Source organism: Gekko japonicus, unplaced genomic scaffold (genome assembly GCF_001447785.1).
Source record: "Gekko japonicus isolate JY-2015 unplaced genomic scaffold, Gekko_japonicus_V1.1 scaffold290, whole genome shotgun sequence".
Taxonomy (NCBI): domain Eukaryota; kingdom Metazoa; phylum Chordata; class Lepidosauria; order Squamata; family Gekkonidae; genus Gekko; species Gekko japonicus.
In genome coordinates this window covers 1,032,875-1,050,389 of record NW_015163613.1, presented here as the reverse complement: position 1 = coordinate 1,050,389, position 17,515 = coordinate 1,032,875, and the positions used below count along the sequence as shown (strand labels likewise).

At 46.7% G+C, this 17,515-nt stretch overlaps 1 protein-coding gene across 1 annotated transcript in view; it reads left to right on the top strand.

Annotated features, from left to right (window-relative positions):
- YAF2 (YY1 associated factor 2) overlaps nt 1-17,511 on the top strand; it is a gene marked incomplete at its 3' end in the record, with an annotated part of 77,906 nt that extends 60,395 nt beyond the window's left edge. The window contains exons 3-4 of the mRNA XM_015407354.1: nt 12,779-12,931; nt 17,409-17,511. Of these exons, the coding sequence (XP_015262840.1) occupies nt 12,779-12,931; nt 17,409-17,511 (256 nt within the window). The remainder of the gene's footprint in view (nt 1-12,778; nt 12,932-17,408) is intronic.
- Between the last annotated feature and the right edge of the window lie 4 nt (nt 17,512-17,515).

Genomic DNA, 17,515 nt, shown 5'->3' with positions numbered 1-17,515 from the left:
GAAATACCTCCCCTTTTTAGGGGAGTCAATAAAAACCTTTATATAAAAAAAATAATCCTCCCTCCCTCCTTCCCTCCCTCCCTCCCTCCCTCCCTCCCTCCCTAGAAGCTTATACCTGGAATAAAACGTTGTTGGTCTTAAAGCTGCCATGGGATTCAGCCCCAGAGAAGGAAACAGAAGCTGGGTGGGTGAGTGGGGGGGCTTGTCTTTGGATCTCTCCCGCACAAAGCAGCCATGAAGCTCTCTCTAGCTGTGTGTGTGAGAGAGAGTGGGGGGAGGGAGGCAAGAGGCAGGAAGTAAAGAGCCACTGAGGGAGCTGGGGGAAAAGCAAGCTAGGGTGCAGCTGCAGCAGCTGCCTTGGAAAGGAAGCAGAAGGAAGTTGCTGGGGGGGGGGCGGTTCTGAGCCCTGCGCAGGCCGGATCCAGCCCACGGCCCACACATTTGACACCCCTAAGGTAGAGTGTTGTATTAGAAACTGGGAGAACCAGGTTTGAATATCCACTCTGCCATGGAAGCTTGCTGGGTGACCTTGGGCCAGTTACATACTCTCAGCCTAATGTACCTCACAGGTTGTTGGGAGGATAACATCGAGAAGAGGAGAGTTATGTAAGCCACCTTTAGGTCCTCATTGGGAGAAGGGTGGGGTATGAATGAAGTAAATAAAATAAAAGTTGCACGTGTAAGAGTATGGTCCAGAAGTTTTGCCAGTGCCATTAACCAGTATCTATAGTCTTTAATTTTTGACCCTGAACTCATCTTTCACCCCCCAGCAAATGAGAAGGACCTCCAAGCAGCAAGCAGGTAACATAAGTGATTACAACAGAGTCATATGACAGGAAGAGGAAGAGCCAGTGTCCACGGCCTTACCTGCACTACAAATGAATTATCTCCATTGTTGTGTGGCCTTGCCTTGCTGTCCTAAAGATCCTTCTGTGATACAAAGGTGCAGGGCTGCTGGGACCATGATGGGCCCCTGGGAAAAAAATCCATCTGGGCCCCTGTCATGACTGCAGGGGGTCTCCACCTTCCGCCGCCGCCACCCTGGACTTAAGGTCCCTTGGGAGGCCCAGGGTACCTTCCAAAGCCCCTTTTACAGCCGAGCAATACAGGTGTGATTGACCCAGGCAGAGAATGGCTGAAACACACAAAAAAACATTTATTAATACAGAACTGGGCAGGGGAGAAACAAGACAAGAAAAGGTGCTTTGGAAAAGGTGTAACAGTGAGGAAAAGACAAAATGAACATAACCTAACGCAGCTGTCTATTACTCCTAACTGTTTTACTTCCAGGCCCACAGCCTGCCTAACACTCACGCTGAGGGATCCTTTCATAAGAACATAAGAGATGCCGATGTTGGATCAGGCCAAAGGCCCATCCAGCCCAACACTCTGTGTCACACAGTGGCCAGAAATACCATTGCCATCAGGGGGTCCACCAGTGGGGCCAGGACATTAGAAGCCCTCCCACTGTTGACCCCCCCAAGCACCAAGATGACAGAGCATCACTTGCCCCAGAGTCCCTATCTATACCTTGTGGCTAATAGCCACTGATGGATCTCTTCTCCATATGTTTATCTAATTCCCTCTTGAAGCTGTCCATGCTTGTAGCTGCCACCATCTCCTGTGGCAGTGAATTCCTTGTGTTAATCACTCTTTGGGTGAAGAAGTACTTCCTTTTATCCGTTCTAACCCAACCGCTTAGCAATTTCATGGAGTGCCCACGAGTTCTTGTATTGTGAGAAAGGGAGAAAAGTACCTCTTTCTCTACCTGCTCTTTCCCATGCATAATCTTATAAACCTCAATCATGTCACCCCTCAGTCGTCGTTTCTCCAAGCTAAAGAGCCCTAAGCGCCTTAACCTTTCCTCATAGGGAAAGTGTTCCAACCCTTTTATCATTCGAGTTGCCCTTTTCTGCACTTTTTCCAAAGCTATAATATCCTTTTTAAGGTGTGGTGACCAGAATTGCACACAGTATTCCAGATGAGGTCGCTCCATTGATTTATATAGCGGCATTATGATATTGGCTGATCTGTTTACAATACCCTTCCTAATAATCCCCAGCATAGCATTGGCCTTCTTTATTGCAGTCACACACTGTCTCGACATTTTCAGTGAGTTATCTACTACAACTCCAAGATCTCTCTCTTGATCAGTCTCTGCCAGTTCAGACCCCATCAACGTGTATTTATAGTTAGGATTTTTGGCTCCAATGTGCATCACCTTGCACTTGGCCACATTGAACCCCTTTTGCCATGTTGACGCCCACTTCCTCCCAGACCAGCCTGTCTTCTCACTGAGGTCAGGTCGCAGAGAGACGAAGGACGGAAGGATCTTCCTCTTCCCAGCCCAGCCTATCTTCTCACTAAGATCAGGCCGCAGAGAGAGACGAAAGACACCCTTTTCCCTCAGCAAACAGCTCAGATTCCTTCTCTCACCAGAGTATCACAGTCTCCTCACAGAATCTAACAGTCCCATTCCAAATCTCCCTCTCTGATTGGCTCCCCCCCCCCGCCAAGGCCTTCTGGGATTTGTAGGCCTAGCCTCCTCCCACTGCTACACAGGCTTCCTGGGCTGGCTAGTCCGTGCTGGCATAGCCCAGATCATAACAGCCCCGCCTGATCTTGATCCAAAACAGATATTGGACAGAAGTGCCATGGTCAGAAAATTTGGTCCTGAAGGCCCGATTGGGTATTATGGCCCCCCATCTAGGTGGCAAGCTGATTTATGCTTGCCTGTGGAGACTTAATGGGTTCCAGAATGCTCTGCGGGATCCAATGCCCTCTGTTGACTCACTGCATGTGCTGATAGAGGACTGAAATTCCTGCCTCTCTGAAGTCATCAATGAAATCACCCCACAACATCCGCAGTCAAAGTCATCCCTCTGGTATACTGTGGTACTCAGGGGAATGAAACGGGAACTCAGATGACTTGAGCAAGTTTGGCAGTGCGCTCATGATGAAGCTGCAAGATCATCTTATAGGTCACTTATGAAAACCTATGAGGTGGCGGTGAAGGCTGCAAAACAACAATTTTATGCAGCTTCCATTGCATCTATTAGCTCTCGCCCAGCACAGTTGTTTAGGGTGATTAGCTCTTTAATGTCTCTCACTGAGAGAACTCAAATTGTTAGTAATTCGACTTATCAGCTGTGAGGCATTTGCAGACTTTTTCACGGATAAAGTCTTGTCGCACCACCCTGACCTAATCACCAATGTTGATACAGTATGTGAACTGGAGGCCCCTTGGCCGCCTTTGGTTTCAGTATTTGATAACTTCAGCCAGCTCTCCCAGGCTGAAGTAGACAGAATTCTGCGTGCTATCAGGTCAACCATATGCCTCTTGGACCCCTGCCTCTCATGGCTGGTGAAAGCCAATGGTGAGAGAATACAGAGCCCCCCCCCCGGTGGACATTATTATCCTGTTCCTGGAGTTAGGGGTCTATCCAGCGGGGTTGAAAGAGGCAGAGGTGGTGTCGCTCTTGAAAAAAAATCATTGGATAGAGCCTTCCGATTACTGCCCAGTTTTGAATTTATATTTTCTGGGTTAGGTAGTTGAGAGAGCAGTAGCTGAGCAGCTCTAGGGTTTCCTGGATGACACATCAGCACTGGACCCATTGCAGTCCAGTTTTTGCCCCAACCAAAGGATGGAGACAGTGCTGGTCGCCCTTACGGACAATCTCCGCAGGGACCAAGGCGGCTCAGCGCTGCTGTTGTTACTAGATCTCATAGCAGCGTTCAACACTGTCAACCATGACCTGTTGACCTGACCCACCACCTCGCCGACACGGGAGTTCGTGGGGGTAGCCTTGAAGTGGCTTACTTCATTTCTCCTGGGTCAGGGACAGAGGGTGGCACTTGGGGAGAGGGTGTCCCTCAGGGGGTAGTTGGGGTCCCTCAGGGGGCAGTTCTCTCCCCAATGGTATTTAACATCTATATGCGCACCTCTCCCAGCTGGTGCGGAGTTTCAGGCTGGGTTGTCATCAGAATGCTAATGACACCCAGCTGTATTTGTTAATAGGTAGCTGCCCAGACACCACCCTGCAAAATCTGGCTGAGGGTCTAGTGGCCATGGTGGGATAGTTGAAGAAGAGTCCACTGAAACAGAATCCAATCAAGTTGGAGGTTCTGTGGCTGAAGGGCGGGATTCAGGGTTGAGGCACCAACTTCCCACATTTGATGGTGTGCTGCTAACACCAGTGCAGATTGTCAGGAGTTTGGGTGTGGTTTTGGACACCTCCTTATAAATGGAGGCCAAGATCATGAATGTTGCCAGGCTGACATTTTTTCATCTGCGCTAAACATGGCAACTGGCCTCCTTCCTGTCTCGCCCCAACCTGACCACAGTAATCCACACAACATTCACCCCCAGGTTGGATTCCTGCAAATCGCTCTACACTGGCCTGTCCTTGAGACTAATCTGGAAACTTCAAATGATCCTGACAGGAAGTCCTGTGCTGCGTCAGCTGCACTGGCTTCCAGTGGAATACCGGGTTAGGTTCAAGGTTTTGGTACTGACCTTCAAGGCCTTGAGTGGTCTGAGATCTATGTATGTCCAGGACTGCCTCCTCCAGTATGTTTTGCAAATGGCATTCTGCTCCGTCGAGAACAACTTACTGGTGATCCCCAGCCCAATATATATCCAGCTGTCATCGACCAGGGCCAAGGCCTTTTCAGCCCTGGCCCCTGCCTGGTGGAACTCTCTGCCAAATAACATTTGTGTCCTGCAGGACTTGATGCAATTCTGCAGGGCTTGTAAGGCAGAGATGTTCTGCCAAGCCTTTGGTTGAGGATAGTGATGGGTACCATCTTGGCTGGCACTCCCTCTTCATCTCCCTTTCCTCCCCTTTTCCAGCTATTTTTCCCCTACCTCATTTAGAAAGCGGCACCACAGTCTAGAATCCGATAATGCCATCTATGAATTGTTTTTATTTAAACTATTTAATTGTGGGAACTGTTTTTATTTCACTATATTTTATCACTATTGTTCATCGTTCAGATCCCTGAGTACTCAGGGATAGAGCAATTCATAAATTGAAATTATAAATAAAATAAATAAATAACAAAATAAATCACTTGTGTTTTTGTTACTGTGAATAGAATAATAATTGTTAACTGCAAATAAGATCCATAGAACTGAGACATCAGTTTCTCTCAATGTAAAGATCACCCTTTCACTATGATAGATACTTGGGAAATAGTAACTTGACACAAAGGTTTTTTGTTCTACTTTTAAGTATGTTTCAACTGCCCAGCCAGGGTAGAGATTTTATTTATTTTATTTATTTATTTTGCGATTTATACCCCGCCCTACCCCGCTGGAACAGGCTCAGGGAGGCTTACACGGGATAAAATTCACAGTAACAATCAAAGGTTCATAAAACATTTTAAAACAATTCATTAAAACAATACAATGTTAAAGTGCTAGCTCTGTTGTTTGATGTCTTAATGATGGTGTTACCACGTGAGCGCATTCCATAGTTGTTTAAGTTCCAGCTCGCTGATCTTCCTCAGATATAGTCGGCACGCCTAGGCTGTCAGTAACCAACCGGAGACGAGACTCTACAGGCTGTTGCAGTTGTTAAGAGTGGTGGTGGCTCCTAGTTGAAAGCCTGTTGGAAGAGCTCCGTCTTGCAGGCCCTGTGGAACTGCGTAAGGTCCTGCAGGGCCCTGATCTCTTCCAGGAGCTCATTCCACCAGTATGGAGCCGCCACCGAGAAAGCCCTGGCCTTGGTTACAACTAGCCTGGTGTCCTTGGGACCTGGGAGGGCCAATCGATTTTGTGACCCTGACCGTAGTGGTCTCTGGGGTATACATGGGAATACCCTCAGGTAAGTCAGACCCTGGCCATAAAGGGCTTTAAAGGTAAGAACCAGCACCTTGAAGCGAATCCGGTATGCTGTCAGCAGCCAGTGCAATGCCTTTAGGGCAGGCTGGATGTGCTCCCTTGCGGGGAGACCCATCAAGAGCCTAGCCGCTGCATTTTGCACTAGCTGCAGCTTCAGGATCTGTGACAAGGGCAGCCCCATGTAGAGAGTATTAAAGTAGTCTAATCTTGAGGTGACCATTGCATGGATCACTGTTGCTAAATTGTTCCGTTGGAGGAAGGGAACCAACTGCCTAATCAGCTGAAGATGGTAAAAGGCTGACTTGGCAGTGGCTCCTACCTGGGCCTCCATTGTTAAGGAGGCATCCAGGAGCACTCCCAAACTACTAACCTCTGGCACTGGCACCAATGGTGCCCCATTGAAGGTCGGTAGTGGGATCCCTACCCCCGGACCGCCCTGACTCAGGCACAGGACCTCCGTCTTCTTTGGATTCAACTTCAGTCGGCTCAGTCTGAGCCAACCAGCCACGGCTTGTAACGCCCAGTCCAGATCTTCTGGTCTGGAGCCAGACTGGCCCCCCAACATCAGATAGAGCTGGGAGTCATCCGCATACTGGTGACATCCCGGCCCATAGCGCCGGGCAATCTGGGCAAGGGGGTGCATGTAGATGTTGAATAGCATTGGGGAAAGCACCGCCCCTTGAGGCACTCCACATTCTAGTGAGTACCTCTGGGAGAGCTGTTCCCCTAATACCACCCTTTATTCCCGACCATGGAGGAAGGAAGGAAGCCGTTACAAGGCAAGCCCCTGAACTCCTGTGTCAGTGAAGCGGTGGATCAGTAACTGATGGTCGACCGTGTCGAACACAGCCGACAGGTCCAACAACAACAGCACTGCCGAACCGCCCCAATTCAGATGCCTCTGGAAATCGTCCATGAGGGCGACCAGTGCTGTCTCTGTCCCATGGCCCAGGCGAAAACCAGACTGGGTGGGATCTAAAATGGAAGCGTAATCCGAAAAGCTCTGTAGGTGGAGTGCCATGGCCCTCTCTATTATTTTGCCCAAATAGGGCAAATTGGAAACTGGCCGATAGTTAGCTAATACAGCCGGATCCAGAGATGGCTTCTTCAAGAGAGGATGCACCACCACTTCCTTGAGCTTCCTTGATAATTTCCCTTAGGGCATCACGTAACCCATTACGGCCAGCTTTGATTAGCCACGATGGGCATGGATCAAGGAAGCATGTGGTAGGGCAATTTGTCAACTTCCCCCAGGCTGAGCGGACTGAAATAATCTATAATCCATAAATAACTGCAGTGGAGCAACAAGATAGCAACAAGACTTTTTCTGCGAAATAGTTTGCAAAAGCCTCACAGCCAATATCCAATTCTCTAGAATTTGGTCTGCCCTGTGAATTGTTCTAAATAGTTGGGCTGGACATGTGCTCAGAGACACGATCGTGGCCGCATAAAACTCTCCCTTTGCGGCTTTGACCGTCCTCTAATAGAATCTCATAAACGTCCCACCTGTAAGATGCTCCTGTAGCTTCGTTGCGGGCACGCCGGTACCATCTCTCTAGCCGTCTCAGCCCTCATTTCATAAGCCGCAACTCCTGGGTAAACCAGAGAACAAGCTTAGAATGGAGGCTCAGAGGGCGCCAGGAAATACACTCGCTGCCCAAACAGGGTCAGAGTGGAACATTCAGGCAGGCCCTCGGAGCATGGTGGTCCAACCATGGTACTGCCAAGGCAGTAATCCAGTCCACTGTTACCCCAGCCATGAAGATCAAATCAAGCATGTGTCCAGCCTGGTGAATGGGGGTCGTTACAAGTTGTGAAAGTCCCAGTGCTGCCATGGATGACACTAGGTCCATTGCCTGAGTGGAGGTTGCGTCATCGGCATGGACATTGAAATCACCCAAGACTAATAGCCTAGGGTGTTCCAGTGCCCAGTCTTATATGTTCTCCATCAGGGATGGCAGGCTATTGGCCAGTCCGTTGGGCGGTCGGTACACCAGCCAAATCGCCAAACTCTCTCCAACCTCCCACAGTAGGCCAACACACTCAATGCTTGTGATCTTTGGTGGCAGGAGCATCCTGAAGGAGTAAACCTCCCAAATGAATAGAGCCACTCCCCACCCCCACCCCTTAGTCCGCGATGGGTGAAGGACCGAGAACCCAGGAAGGGCTAGATGGGACAGAGCTACCATCTCCCGGTCCTGCACCCAAGTTTCAGTCACACACGCCAGGTCTACATTTTGCTCCAGCAGAAAGTCCTGGAAGACTATGGTCTTATTATTTATAGACCTGGCGTTGCACAGCGTCAATGCCAGAGAGGGGGTGTTCATCCTAGCCCCTCTGCCAACTACCTTCTGGATGGTACACAGGCTGGAAGGGTGCCAAGTGGTTCTATTTCTCCACTCCCTTCCCTTAGTTTCTTGCCTGGTCCCACTGCTATACTTTCCCCTCCCCATGAGCACCGGAATCCCTTGCCCAGGCATCGCCGCATAGTGGTCTTTGCATTTGCCTCAGACTAACTAGCAGGGCTGATAAAGGTGTACCCACTGTGGGACTGCCAATAATAAGCTACAGCTTCCAGTGCTACAAAGTGGGGGCACACAGAATTAGATGGTGGGGGAGAAAGAGGTTGGTTGATGAGCTTAGGAACAATTCATGATAGGACAATATTCTTCTTAGCCTCCTGGTTAAAGAAGTTTGAAGTCGAGAGCTTTCTTTAAAAACTGCTGCTAAAAAGGGGTAGCAAACAGTACCAGCTAAGAATAATGTCAGTTTGTGTGAACTGCTATGACTTCCCTGTAACTCTAGCAGCTGCATTGCAGAAGTGCAATTAAAGTAAAAAACAAACAAACTGAAATGATTATTCAAGCTTCACTTGAGGGCCCAACACCCTGTGCCAGCAAAGGAGGGGCTGGGCCAAGGTGCACAGCAGGATTTGGTTGGCTTCCCCAGCAGGGCTGGCTCACCTGCTAGGCAAACTAGACTTTCATCTAGGGTGGGTCCCTGGAGGAGGGCGCCGAACTGCCCTGCCGCCTGTTCCCCCCCCATCCCCGCCAAAAGTCCTGCTCTCGTTGCGCCGCACAGCGCCCTTGCTGCCCCACACCAGTGCTGCGCCTGCCCATCGCCAACTCCATGCACCATTTGTCACCAAAGGACTGGTGGGGGGGAGAGGGGCCGGTGTTTAAATACACACACACCAAAAGCCCTGCTCTCGTTGACTGTGCCGCACGATGTCCTGCCCCACCAGGTGCTTCACTTCCTGGCTCCCCCGGCTCGCGAGAGTGCAGCTGGGCCCGCCCGCCAGAAGAGAACTCAGATGTGCTCATAAGCCCAGGCAATCTCTCCCCAGAGCTTGCGAGATGGGAAAGGGTCTCCCTCCTCTCGGCTTCCTCTCACTCTTCACTCCCAGACTGTGGGAAGGAGGTCTCGGCGGGGGGGGGGGAAGAAACCAAAGACCTCCTCAAGGAACTCTTCTGCCTCCCTCTCTCTTCCTCTCCTCCTCCTGCCCCCCCATCTTTCCTGCACTCATCCAGTCCCCCTTCCCCCCAAAAACGAGCTGTCTCCCAATCCCCAGCCCAGTGACAGTGAGCAAGGGAGGAAGCAGTAAAAAACTAATCGGGGCGGACCTCGGGTCCCCCTCCCGGGGCCCAGTGCCTGCCTCTTGGTGGGGTTGGGGGGCATAGGGTCTCCTTCCAGGGAATCCCCACCCCCTTCCAAGTTTGCCTGGGGTTTTTAGGCATAAATGGTGTGTGTGTGAGAGAGAGAGACTCCGGACAACTCCTGAAAGGTTTTTTTTTCTATGGCCGCCTCTTTCACCTCCGGAATCCAGTTTCAAGCAGCCGTGGTTGGTTAGGTGTCTGCATGTGTGTGTGTGTGTGGGGGGGGAGCTGAACATTTGGGATTAAAATCACCCCTCCCCCTTAAAAATCAACGGGGCATCCTGGGCGCCCCATCGGTTTGCAGGGAGGGAGAGAGCAGTCACCCTCGCTGCCCAGCCCAGCCTGCTGGAAACATTGAACTTTTTAATAGTCTAATTATAGTGGGAATGAGTCCTGTTGTGGAAATAAATACAACAAGCTCTAGATAGAGGCTCTGAGTGGGTGCCCCACCTTGGGCACTCAGTGTCAATTTGCTGTGGTCACCTCAGCAGGGTATAATGACACAGAGTCCACCGTTTTCTCCAAGGGAACTGCCATCTGAAGAGCAGTTGTAATTCTGAGTGATCTCCAGCCCTCACCTGGAGATTGGCAACATTGGTTCCCCAGGAGGAAATGACAGGTTTGGAGGGTGAAGTCTATGGCATTGTACGTTTCTGAGGTCCCACCCCTCCTCAACCCCCACTCTCTCCAGGCTTCACCCCACTAATTTCCAGGAATTTCCCAACTTGGAGTTGGCAACCCTATCTCCTTCCCAGCCAACCATCAGCCTACTTTTATCTGCCCCTCTGACTTCAGCTTTCCCTCTCCTCCCCCCTCCCTGTAGCCTCTACCTAGGAAAAGAACAGTCTTTCTTTGCACTGGGGACCAAAGCAGCTCACATCATTCTCCTCTTCCCCTTTCAATCTGCACAACAACCCTGTGAGGTAGGTTAGGCTGAAAGTCTGTGACTGGTCTGAAATCACCCACTCAGCTTCTACAGCAAGAACCTAGGTCTGACAGACCCTGTACTAAAGTGCTAACTGCTATGTCACACTGGCTGTCCTAGTTGAGAGCCAGTTTGGAGTAGTGGTTAAGAGCGTGGACTCTAATCTGGGATAAGTGGGTTTGATCCTCCACTCCCCCACATGCAGTTGCTGGTGTAACCTTGGGTAAGTCATAAATTCTTTCAGAGTTGATCTCTCAAGGGTAGTTCTGAAGAAAGCTCTCAGCCCCACCTACCTCACAGGGTGTCCGTTGTGGGGAGGGGAAGGGATTGTAAACTGCTCTGAGACTCTTTTGGGTAGTGAAGGGCAGGGTATAAATCCAATCTCCTCCTCCTCCTCCTCCTCTTCTTCCTCTTCTAAATATTTAAATATTAAAAAGAAAATAAAGGGGAGGTGAACAGGAGCAAGCAGCCAGGCCTAGTTGTCATGCCAGTCAGGTATCATTAAGTCACCCAGAGGACATTGCCAGGCTTTGGGTAGCCAACCTCCAGGTGGAGCCTGAAATTTGCCTGCTATCACAACTGAACTCCAGACAACAGATCTCTCTCCCCCTGGATAAAATAACTGCTTTGAAGGGTGGATTCTGTGGCATTCTGTTCAGCTGAGGCCTCTCCCCTCCCCAAACCCTGCCTTCTGTAGAGTTCACCACAAACTCTCCAGGAATTTCTCAACCTGGAGCTGGAAACCCTAGTCAGGACAGGCCCCAGTGAATTTTCTCTCAAAGGTCAAAATAGGCCTGGAAGGGGCCTCCCCCCACCACCTTTTACTGACAGAACCGAGCTTGGTTGCTTAGCAATAGCCACTGAAGCGAAAGTGAGCCTAGCAGGAGGAGGAGGTGAAGCGTCTTTGTCAGGAGAGACAGGCGTTTTGGCAGTTTATTCTGTCAGGGAATAGTGGCCAGGCTGGCAGTGGGCAGGTGAGAGGAGTGGACCCAGCACCCAGCCGGTGGCATGCAAGTACTCCTGAGTGGCAATGGATGGGCCAATGGCTAATGGAGTGCACAGCACAGCCAGTGGTAGAGCTGGAATGTACCAATATATTAGGCTTTTATATATATTAGATTAATTGTGGACAAACTAAATTACACTGTTTCACTACAGTGGTTAATGCAGTTACCTTTTTAGATTTTTTTTAAAAAATGTAATCGTAATATTTTAATGTTCCTATTTAGAATATATATTGTATTTTAAAAAGGAGTATTTCTTTGTTACATTGTTAAATTGTATATTGTACCACTTGTAATTTATCATATGGAAGGGAAGGCAGCATGGTACAGATTGTGGAAGCTAAGCAGTGTCAGTACTTGGTTGGGAGACCACCAGGGAAGACTAGAGAGTAATGCAATGACAAACCACCTCTGCTTCTCACTTACCTTTAAAGCCTCTTGAAGGAGTCACCATATGTCAGTTGCAGCTTGACGACACTTATACATGTACATAATTTGACATATGAGTATACTTTGAAACCATTTACATTGCCTGAAAATATTCTTGTCTTTTACCATGTATATATAGGAAAGCTTTTTAGCTTAACTCCTTAACTTGCTGAATGTTAGATAGGATGTACCTACATTTTACACCAGTGTTTTACTGAGACAAGTAGCATTATGCTGGGGATGCAACAATGTTTGTTACGCTGGTGTTCCAAGCAATGGTGCCAGTGCACATATTTAGGAATTGGGCTATTCTTCACAACTGCCTTGAGGACCGCTTGTATGAATAACCATCAAATTGCAGGCCAAATAATGTAAACCTGCACATCAGAATATCTTACCTGCTTTGATTTATGCAACCAAGTATGTAACACAATTTGCAGGAATAGATGGGCTTATTTCTATATTTTGACAGCTGTGATTTCTTCCCCTAATAATTGCTCTAATTTAACAAATATTTCCATAAGTAGCTTATGTTTCCAAGACCTCTTATTGCTAATGTGTTCTCGTGTTATTAGAGAGATTTAATCAACAAAACTTCCATTGGTTTGCCATATAATGGTTCCTTTTATAGAGTTAATTCAACTTTTGGACTATCATAAATCTCAGGTCAGTGCTAAGATAATATTTTCTTTTTAGGCTTTTTCTGGGAACTTCTGCAATTATATTTACTTTAAGTTGAATAATGTAGAGCACTATTTCAAAGCTATACACTTTAGGTTCCTGTAAAGAATGAGGTGGATATGTATGTAGACACAATTAGGGTCAGAAGTTTAGTGGGTATGGTACTAACTGATCAGTTCTCATACAGAAATTTTACTGATTCTAACAAGCTTAAACTCTCTTACGTTCATACACACAGGAAACCTCGACCTGTCTCTCAGCTGGTTGCTCAACAGGTGACCCAGCAGTTTGTGCCCCCCACGCAATCAAAGAAAGAGAAAAAAGATAAAGTAGAAAAGGAAAAAAGTGAAAAGGAAACTGCTAGCAAAAAGAACAGTCATAAGAAAACCAGGTAAACTTCTGAAAAGTTTTGTGTTATTTGAAAACGGTATTAAAATGTTGGTATCTTTATCCTTCTGTACATTTTCAAAACAGTTAACAAAGTTAACAGCCGTGAAAGCCTTCGACAACATAGTTAACAAAGTTATTTTATGATGGTGAAGATTATCAGAACATGGAGACCAATTTGACTCAGAATTCAAATGTGGGTATGAAATAGGATAGATTTTTCAGCTGTCGTGTGGGATTAGGGAGCAATGAATTTGATGAGAGAAAATCAACCCCGTGCTTTCACAGTTACTGGCAGCATGAGATCTCACAATGTGTGGAGCCTCCCCCAATACATGTGAGGATCTAAAGTGCATGTGCTCAAAAATCCCTGGGTACACAGTGAATTTGTCCATATGTATATGGGCCTTTTTCAGTCCCTCATTGATGGAGGCAACTTATGAAAAACTGAAAATCAGTACTCGCACCTCACGTAATATTCCCCGATTTCTAAAAGGATTTTTGAAGCTAAGCTACAGATAGAACAAGATCTTAGGTTATGGTATTTGCAGTTCATGTTCTTGAATTGTTCATAGGGAAAGTGAAATTTATGGTAATATCTGGTTCTGCTGCTGGCCTTGCAATGATGCCCCCTCCCCACATCTCACTTTCTACCGCAGAGACTCTCTGGGAGAATCTGCTGGGCTTGTATTCTTGGCCTTGCTTTTTTCCCATTGGAAACAATGGAGGATGGGAGGATCCTCTTTGGGTGCCCATGGAATTGGACATCTGGTCCAGTCTATTTGAAACTTGGGGGTTCTTTTGGGGACAGGCTCTATCAGCTACACTGCAAATGTGGTGCCTCTACCTCAAACCCCGTCTCCCTCCACCCAACCCACTGAATATACCCTAGGAGATTTGCCATTGACTATAATGGCCCCTGTCAGCTGTTTTATAGCTACTGGTGAAAGTTCCGACCCATTAATACAGATGGATATGGCCAGTTGCCGATGGATAGATGGTCGGCAGGTGGGAGACAGCAACCTCAGGGAGGCCATATGTGGATGCCCGCTGCCTCAACCAAAAGCCTAGCAGAACAGCTCCATCTTGTAGGCTCTGTGGAACAGAATAAGATCTTGCAAGGCCCTGATCTCGATGGGGAGCATGTTCCACCAGGTGTGGGCCAGGGCAGAGAAGGCCCTAGCCCTAGTCAAGGCTAGACAGACGTCCTTTAGGCCAGGGATCACTAGGAGATGTTGATTATTAGAGCGTAAAGCTCTTCGAGGCGTATACAGGGAGAGGTGGTCCCTTAGGTATGTTGGTCGCAGCCTGTATAAGGCTTTGAAGGTTATTATCAACCCCTTGAAGCGGATCCGGTACTCAACTGGTAACCAGTGCAGCTGGCAAAGCACATGTCGAACGTGAGCCCACACAGGCATCAATGTCAGCAGGCACACTGCAGCATTTTGTACCAGCTGTAATTTCTGGATCAGCCTCAGGGGTAAGCCTGTGTAGTATTGCAGTAATCAAGCCCATCAGTTGTTAGGTCTAAATGGCTAGCAGCCATTTTACTGGTTGGTTTTTCTTCAAAGCAGGAGGAAGCAAAACTGACCAGTGAAATGGTTCGCAGCTATTTCAACCTAACAGCAGGGCAGGTGCGCCCATCGGCTGTTAGGTTGAAGTGGCTGGCAGCCATTTCATCGATCTGTTTTGCTTCCCCCAGCTGTTAGGTTGAAATGGCCCTGAACAGCCAAACTGAACTGAACAAAAGTCCGGTAAACATTGAGAAAAGCCCTGAACCAGCCCAAGTTTGTGCCGGATTTTGGGTTGTGAGCATAGTTCCCTCTAAGCTGAGTTAGTGTGAGCCAGCTCACAGATTTTTAGCCTCTGGCTCACACATTTTTGTCTTAGCTCAGGAAGGATGGCTCCAAAGCAAACTGATTTATGCAGCAGCCAAATCGCTCGCTCACAACTTTAATGCCAGTAGCTCACAAAGTAGAATTTTTGCTCACAAGACTCCACAGCTTAGAGGGAACATTGGTTGTGAGCCAGTTTGTGCCCATCCCAACTTGTTAGTGAGCCCTCTCTAGAGCTAATGGAGCTTTGAAATTATAGGACAGGCTCGATGCATAGAGAAATTGGTGATTTTTGAGCTACAGATTATTTTGGACGAAATTAGTTAGCTGGATCCTAACATTCCAATTTCAGATCTGGTTTGGAAACAGAAATTGTGTTGGTCTTATTGATGGAAAGAGAGGTTTATTTCCTTGGGCCTCTGAAGTGTCTTCAATACCATTGTATATCACATTCTTCTATTCCACCTGTTAATACTGGGAATTGGGAAGATTGCCTGGCCGGAGTGGGGGAGAGGGTGGCAAAATGTTATTTTATGGGATACTACAAAGCTCCATTTTACGCCCCATGCTGTTTGACATCCACACAAAACCAGCAGAAGAGGTCGTATAGAAATTTGGTGGAAAACATCATTAGAATGCTGATGACACCCAATTATATCTTTTGCATCCTTCAGATATTAATAAGACAGTGGAATCCTTGGTCTGGAGCTAGATAAAGACCATTAAACTGATAATCCAGATAAAATACAGATATTGATAGTGAACAACACAGTTCTGGACAGGAATCTGGGAATAGGTGCACAGCTGTTCTGGACAGAGTCAGAGACAAGGACTAGGTTTACAGCTTAGCAGTGAGCCTTGATCCACTACTACAACTTGATTTGCAGATTGTATCAGTGGGGAGCAGCATTTTTTCCCCAGCTACACCTGATGCACCAGCTGTGACCTTTCCTAGGAAACAAGGACTTTGCTACTGTGATTCATGCTGTCGTAACTTCTACTTTGCTCTCTGTTTGGGCAAACTTTGAAAGGTGTTCAGAAACTCCTGCTGATACAGAATGTGGTAGCTAGACTTTTCTCTGGACTAGCCAAAATTACCATATAGCACTTATTCTTAAGGAAGTACTTGAATTGCTGTTTTCTTTTGGGGTTCAGTTCACAATGCTGGTACAACCTTTAAAGTCCCAAATGATGTGAAGCCAGAATGTTTAAGGACAATCTCCTCACATACAATATTTTAGAGGTGTAGCAGGGAGACCTTATTGTTTTTCCCATTTATGGATGTCTGAATCCAGGACATGTTATGAACTGTCTTTGAAATTATCTTCATAGTGAATTCCCCTTTGTCGATTAGCAATCTTTTAAAAGCATTTTTCAGAATGTTGATGGGCCTCTTAGAGTATTGTGCACCATTTATCTTACTGCAAATGGCAGTAGGTTATTGTTCTAATTTAAATTAATTTGTGTTTAATTTTTATCTGATTATATTATATCATATGGACTTTACATGTGAATTGTTTCTAGAGCTTTGTCTAGAAAGTATATAAATCACAGAATAAATAAATAATAAATGCAGGGATTTTCTATATTAATTTTTCAGTTTTTAATTTAACTATTTTTACAAGAATAATGTAAATGTGTTTTCTGCTATCCCTAGACAGCTTTCATTGATAGGCTATGTGTCGGGACAATAAGTTCTTAATTTTGCAGTGTTTCTGCTACAAAAACAATTGCAGAGATAGACTCCTACAGGAAATCATATTTGATCCATCATCTGACCCTCTGTAAGGTCAGTTTTGTAAGTGACAATGGCATGGGTACCTCTGCAAATGATTTCCATGGGAAGAAGACTATGTGATTGCCATTCCATATATAAACAGCAACTTAGGTCACAGCCATCACATGAAGCATCTCCACAGCAGTGGTGGAGCAACTGCTAGTGTGAAGATGTTCTGTATCATTAGGGCTGATCTGTGTGGCTACGCTTTGATGTATGGCAGCTGAATGGAGACTTCCCCTGTGAAAATGATATGTGGCTACTATCACTTATGGAGCAGTCATTTTGACAGTTTTTGAAAAGGTTAAATAAAAAATGCATTAAGTAATTTTCCTGTGCTCTCTCACTTGATGATTCTCTTCCTTCAAGCTCTCCCCTGATATTTATCCCTGCTGCCATCCCCATCTACTCTGTTTATCTCAGTCTTCTCCTTAGCTATGATTTTTGTGTTTCTGTGGGTATGAACAGTGATACAAAATAAATTTTGAATGACTTTATATTAAACATTTGAATGCTATCTGCAGTATTATCTGTGCTGTATTCTTATATTCACAATATTGTCCACAGTATTTCAGCTGACTTGGTGGGCAAAAACGTAGTGGCAGAAACATACTTTGCATTTATAAAATCTCAGGTTTATTCCTTGGCATTTTCAATTCCAAGGTCTTAAATAGAAGCTGAAGTTTCTGTGTGATAACTTGAAAAGCTGCTGCCAGTCACACTAAATAACACTGTACTAGATGGACTGATAAATCTGACTTAGAAAACAGCAAGTTCTTATGTACATGTGGGTTCAAAGAAAACTTTAAAATGTGAGATTGGGAGGTCTTCTGAAATATTTTTTAATAATTTGATTATTATTATTTTAGGCCCAGGTTGAAAAATGTGGATCGAAGTAGTGCCCAGCATTTGGAAGTTACAGTGGGTGATCTGACAGTGATTATTACAGACTTTAAGGAAAAAACTAAATCACCCC